This window comes from Scomber scombrus, chromosome 11 (genome assembly GCF_963691925.1).
Source record: "Scomber scombrus chromosome 11, fScoSco1.1, whole genome shotgun sequence".
Taxonomy (NCBI): domain Eukaryota; kingdom Metazoa; phylum Chordata; class Actinopteri; order Scombriformes; family Scombridae; genus Scomber; species Scomber scombrus.
The window spans coordinates 29,934,244-29,940,854 of NC_084980.1; the positions used below are offsets into that span (position 1 = coordinate 29,934,244).

Genomic DNA, 6,611 nt, shown 5'->3' on the forward strand with positions numbered 1-6,611 from the left:
AAAGAAAGAAGCTGCTGAATAAAGTGTTCCTGTGATTTCTGACCAGCAGGGGGCGCCGTCTGTCTGCACACATATTTAACACTTTCTAACACATGAATTGTTTAAAACTACAAATCAGTTCTGACTGTGTTTTGGATCACCAGCAGGGGAATGTGGGCCCCCAGACCCTCAGGGGCTCACAGACCCTCAGGGGCCCCCAGACCCTCAGAGGCCCTCACACTCTCAGTGGCCTTCAGACACGCAGGGGCCTCGAGACCCTCAGCAGCCATCAGACTCTCAGGGGCCCCCAGACCGTCAGGGGCCGCCAGAACATCAGGGGTGCCCACACCCTCAGGGGCCCTCAGACCCTAAGGGGCCTCCAGACCCTCAGGGACCCACAGGGGCCTCCAGACTCTCAGGGGCCCAAAGACCCTCAGAGGCGTCCAGACTCTCAGTGGGCCCCAGACTCTCAGGGGCCCTCAGACCATCAGAGGCCTCCAGACTATCAGGGTCCCCCAGACCCTCAGGGGCCCCAAGACTCTCAGAGGCCCTCAGACTCTCAAGGGCCCCCTGGCCCTCAGGGACTCCAAGACTCCCAGAGGCCCTCAGACACTCAGGGGCCCCCAGACTCTCAGGGGCCCTCAGACCCTAAGGGGCCCTCAGGGACCCCAAGACTCTCAGAGGCCCTCAGACACTCAGGGGCCCCCAGACCCTCAGGGGCCCCCAGAGCTCCACAGTGCAGTTTGTGATCATGTGATTAACTGCTGACCTCTTGAGAACAGATTAAGCTGCAATGATAAAGATGTTAAAACTGAGTCCTGAATTATCAGCTGATCTGGGGGCCCCGTCCTGTAGAGGGGCCGTAAAGTCAAAACGGAGCCACTAACTGTGACTGAGGAGAACTGTTGAAGACCAAGAGAGGTGATTGAAAGCACCAGAAAAACTGATAAGTGGACCTTTGTGGTTTGGTGGTCAGGATTTTATGACTACTGAAGTTATGAGTCCAAACAAAGACATTTCTGACTGACCACCAACCAAACTCTACATTTATAAAGGAAATTACACCCAAAATTCATCTTTTATTCAATTATCTGTTAACTGTTAAATCTTGTGTCAGTTTTAAGTTCCTACATTGTGGCTTTACAGCTTTATATCAAACTTTTATTCATTTTATTTCAGAAGTTTCAGAATTAACCTTAAAACACCCACAGTTTCCTCTTCATGCCATAAAAACATCAAATTCCCCCCAATAATGTGACCCCAGACCCTCAGGGGCCCTCAGATCTCATTGTGGTGTAATGTGACAAATAATCTCACCACAGGTTTCATTTAGTCGCTTTACTGGAGCTTTCATTCGCATCGTAACACTTTTTATATTCTTTTCAAAAATGAACCGTAACTCTGAAATTCTTAAAATCTCAGAAAAACGTGGAAATGTTATCGATCGTACGACTGAAAGCTCCAGAACACCAACTAAACGGAGATGGTTTCAACCACTGCTGTCTCTTAGTGAAGTGAAGAATGAGCCGTCAAACCACATTTAAATAACAGTTTAACTGTCCGGTTGTCCTCGAGTCAAGGAAAGAAGGGAGGAAGAAGGAAGGAAAGGAGGGAGGAAGAAGGAAGGAAAGGAGGGAGGAAGAAGGAAGGAAATGTTCAATCATTGTTTCTTTTGATTGAACAGGTCAATATTGAAATCTCCACAAATGAAAATTGTTTTGTGACTCATTGTAGCAAAGGTTTCCTCCACCCAGTTTTTAAACATATCAATACTAGAGCCTGGCGCTCTGTATACGGGTCAATGACGTGACTATGACATTTTCAGTCTAACTGCATTTTTTTCAGTTAGAAAAAGGTTTAAATTGATTTAAAAAAAACACCATATATATGTAGTACCTTTCCTTTATATGTACTCACTTTAACTTTTCAAAAAACACAAGTTATTAGTAATTTTTCTGTTATTTAAAGTGACAAAACATCATGTGGTGCGACCAATAAAACCAATAACTGTATTAAATTCAGAGTAAAATATCACTTTTAATATTAATCACTGATACAGTATGCTTAACTGAATTGTATTTTTAAATTTTTTCAATCATTTTTTAGCAATTTACAGTAAAAATAAGTCTTACATATATTTCAGAAGGCAACTGTGACATTATAGAACATAAATATGAGATTATTATTTACAAAAACTTAAAAGACATGCAAATAATTTGTTTCGAAACACATAAATTCATTTATTTTAAGATAGATCACGGTCGCACCACATGACTTTTTTAAGGTCAGTTCTAATTCATCGAGATGGGAAAACACATAAAACAACTAATTTACTATTTTAATATGAATGTATGTGTACTCAACCTTTCTTAATGTTTGAATTACTGCAATATATATTCCCATATTTATTATTTTTTAAATAAATCCTTATACATCATTGACCCATAAACAAGTTATCACTGAACTTGAACAAAACTAAAATAATGATATTTGGCAATTGCAGAATGAATTCACAAGCTAAGATACAGATTGATGAGGTTATTATTGAAACAGTCGCCGTTAATACATTTCTTGGGGTTATAATAGACGAAACACTCATATAAAACATATACATTCTAAAGTTTCAAGAAGCATTGCAGTATTAAATAAAGCAAAGCAGTTCCTAGATAATAAATCACTCCGCATTCCCTACGGTTCATTAGTCTCTCCTTATTTAAGTTACTGTGCAGAGGTTTGGGGTAATAACTTCAAAAGTACTTTACATCCATTATTTATTCTACAGAAGAGAGCAATTAGAATAATTCACAACGCTGGTTTTCAGGATCATACAAACACACTATTCTTACAGTCGGATATAATAAAACATGCAAAAAATAATCAACTACCAGGAAATATTCAAAGACTGAAAGAGAGGGTTGCTATAACTTAAGGGGATTGTTTAAATTCCACTGTGTTAGGGTACGTACGACGAGGAGACGTTGTTGTATTTCTGTCTGTGGGGTGAGATTATGGAACAGTCTGAATCTAAAGCTCAATGAATGTCCAAACATAATACAGTTTAAAAAAGAAGTATAAAGAAATGATTTTTATGAGGTACAGGGATGGAGGGGTCTAACTGACTTAGATGCATGTTGTTGGTATGTTTGGGTATGTAAGTATATCTATCTACGTATGTATGTCTATATATGTATATGTATATAGCTATTTTTTTGGAAAAATGTAGAAATGATTTATATATTGATGTTACATATAATATATATTAGTAAGATATTGTATGATGTTATGAATTAGTAATTAAATTAGGAGCAAGCAAGCATTGATTTAGGAAGCAGGGATTCAATGAGTTTTGACTTCTTCCCTTTCGGATGTGGTTGAAAGTGCATCATGTTTTCAGTGAGACCATTGTGCTTTCTTTTTTTATATATATGTTGTTTTGTGGTTTTTTTTCTTGTTTTACACATTCGAAATAAAATAATCTAATCTAATCTAAATCTAAACTCTACTATATTAAACTAAACTCTACTATATTAAACTAAATGAGTGAAATGAGTCATTTAGCAGCAGGTTTAAACACTTTTATGTTATTATATGTTTCATTTCTCATTATGAGCTGATTTCCTCTAAAGCTCTGATCCTAAACTCATCTCTGGTTGGAGTGTTTTTAACTTTGGAAAGTTTTCTCTGCACTTTTGTCTCCAGTTGACACGGAAGTGGCCGGACTGTCCTCTGCGCTTCAGACCTGCGCAGTAGCGCACTGGGTGTAGTCTGGAATCTCGTCTTTTCCTGCTGGAGTTTTGTGCATGGCGGCGGACACAAAGAGCTGAGGCCCGAGCTTCTCACCGAGCTTCACACCGAGCTTCACACCGACTCAGAGCAGCAGAACCGGGACTGAAGCTGTGGACGCATGTTTCCTCTGCGCTCCTCAGGAATCTGTCGCTAAGCGCAAACTTTGGGAGAAGTTGTGGGAGCAGTTTGTGTCGGAGTGTTTGTGCTTCAGAGGGAAGGACGCAGAAGGACTAAAAAAATGCAAAGTTTGATCCGAGCTCTGGTGGTTTGGAGCTGGGCGGCGGTGTGCGTCCTCGCGGCCATGGATGAGTGCGTGGACGAGCAGGACCGAGTGCAGCGCTGCATGCCGGAGTTTGTGAACGCGGCTTTTAACGTGACCGTGGTGGCGACCAACACCTGCGGGTCTCCACCGGAGGAGTACTGCGTGCAGACCGGCGCCACCGGGGTCACCAAGTCCTGCCACATCTGCGACGCCCGGGACCCCCGGAACCACCACAGCGCCGTGTACCTGACCGACTACAACAACCAGCAGGACACCACCTGGTGGCAGAGCCAGACCATGCTGGCGGGCATCCAGTACCCCAACTCCATCAACCTCACCCTGCACCTCGGTAAGACCCGAACCCTCACATCCAGTCCTCTGTGCGCGTAACAGAGCCACCAAACCAAACCTGTCTGTAATACAGTCTAAGAATAAACACAACCACATATCTCTCTTTTATTCGGCTTATCTCTGGGCAAATTATAACTTTTAACTATTATTGTTCTTCTTATTGCTGCTCTTATATTGTATTCTACTGTCCACTTGCTGCTGTAATAATGCACATGTCGCCATTGTGGGTCTAAACAAGGAATATTGGGAATGTTGGATCTCTTTAAAATTAAACTTAAAGAGTTCAGTTTAGACCTGCTCTATATGTAAAGTGCCTTGAGATGACTTAATTGTGATTTGTCACTATACAAATAAAGATTGATTGATCTTATCTTAAATTGAATAGAAAGCAGCTGGACTTGTTATATGTGTAAGACTAGACCAGACTAGTCCGAACTGATGAAGCCACTTGGACATATAACAGTCCAGTTGCTTTCTAATCAGTTTGCCCAGAGATAACAACGACCTGGACCAATGAGAACATTCCCTCTTTCTATTCAGCTTACATCACATAACCACAAACATACTTTCTTATGTAAAAAGTCCCACTTGTAAGAGCAGGTGTGGCCATCAGTGGCTTCATGTTAAAGTTCACCTCAGCCTGCAGAGAGAAGCTGCTCTAAAAAGCAGAGAATGAGACAAAGAGCTGTGTGGTGAAGTGTGTGTGTCTCTGTGTGTGTCTCTGTGTGTCTGTATGTGTGTGTGTGTGTGTGTGTGTGTGTGTGTGTGTGTGTGTGTGTGTGTGTGTGTGTGTGTGTGTGTCTGTGCCGAAACCAAGAGCAAGTCCTCACAACTCAAAGAAGATCTGAAGTGGTGTCACATGATGAGAGCAGCACTGCTAACCAGAGGGGGAAAACTTTAAAATGGTCGAGTTTTCTATGTAGAATTGGTGTGATGAGTGTCTGTGTGGAGATAACAGGGCTGCTGAGCTCTGAGGCAGACGATGTTATTCTGAACTGTGTTTAACTCACATCATAGAAAAGTTTAAATAGATTCAAACAAGCTGGAAGAGAAGTTTGAGCTGGAAATGTGGGATGTGACTTGGAGATCTTGGGAATAAAGGGATGAAGAGGGGGGGGGTTGCTCTCAGCGATTTCGGACATAGTTTTCATTGTTGGGGGTGAAGTGTGTGTGTGTGATGGGGGGTGGCAGCTATTTTCTGAACCTGACTGTAGACTCAGCCTCTCCTCCATCACGTCCACTTTGTGATTTCAGTGTTTGTTTGACAAACTTCTCCGACTGCCAGCAGAGGTGTGAAGTTAGCAGCCTGGTGTCCCGTCGGTCTGTAAACGCATCACAGCGACTGTGGATTCAGTAGTGTGTGTGTGTTTGTGTGTTTGTGTGTTGGTGGGGGGGGCAGGAGGACTGAGACGTCCTCTGAAAGGGACAGCTGGTCTTCAGGAATCAGTTTGTCAGTATAAATGAAAGATGAAGCTCTTACAGGTTGCTGCACATGAAAGTTGAGCCGTCTGGTTTTCAAAGAATAAGTAGAGCATGAAAGTTCATTCCTGACCTTTGACACAAACAGGTTGCACACATGTTCTGTTACTTTCAGACCAAAACAACCTGAAATAAAATACAAATCTCTATATTTTAGTAAAGTTTCCAGATGTTTAAATAGTAAATAAAACATGGAATCTGTCAGTTTTACATATTAAGATATTTGCACAGAGTTTGGTTGGTGACCCTGTAAAGGTTCACTTAGCAGTTTCTTTCCAGAGCTTTCAGTCGCATCTCTTGGTCGTCCTCAGAGTTGGCTCAGTAGTCATGTGTCTCTCTCTTGAAAAAAAGACTTTTACAGGTTTAAAAAAAGTCGTCATCATGTGACCTGAGTTCATTATGTACCTGCTGATGAAGGCCATGAGATGTGGCTGAAAACCAGTAAGAGGGCCTTTAGTTAATTACAGTTTTTCATCCTCACAGCTTTAAAATGACTTCATATGTTTGTTTTTCTGAGTCTTGTATCATCGTAAACTGGATCTTTGTGTTTTTGGGCATTTGGAGTCGTCAGAAAACAATCAGTCTGTTAGTTGATGATAATTAACGGTGTAATCCGTCGTTATTAGCGGCTCTGCAGGCTTCCAGCCGTCGCCGCTGCTCTGTTCGCTCTCGTCTTAGTTTTCCTGGAGCTTAAAAATACCTGTCTATTTCTGAAGGCGCTGTGCCCTCCCAGCAGCACTACTGTTTTTAACAG

At 42.0% G+C, this 6,611-nt stretch overlaps 1 protein-coding gene across 1 annotated transcript in view; it reads left to right on the forward strand.

Moving 5' to 3' along the window:
• Positions 1-3,802: 3,802 nt before the first annotated feature.
• lamc1 (laminin, gamma 1) overlaps positions 3,803-6,611 on the forward strand; it is a 62,994-nt gene continuing 60,185 nt past the window's right edge. Inside the window, exon 1 of the mRNA XM_062429562.1 lies at positions 3,803-4,376. Within this exon, the coding sequence (XP_062285546.1) occupies positions 4,004-4,376 (373 nt within the window). The 5' untranslated portion in view covers positions 3,803-4,003. The remainder of the gene's footprint in view (positions 4,377-6,611) is intronic.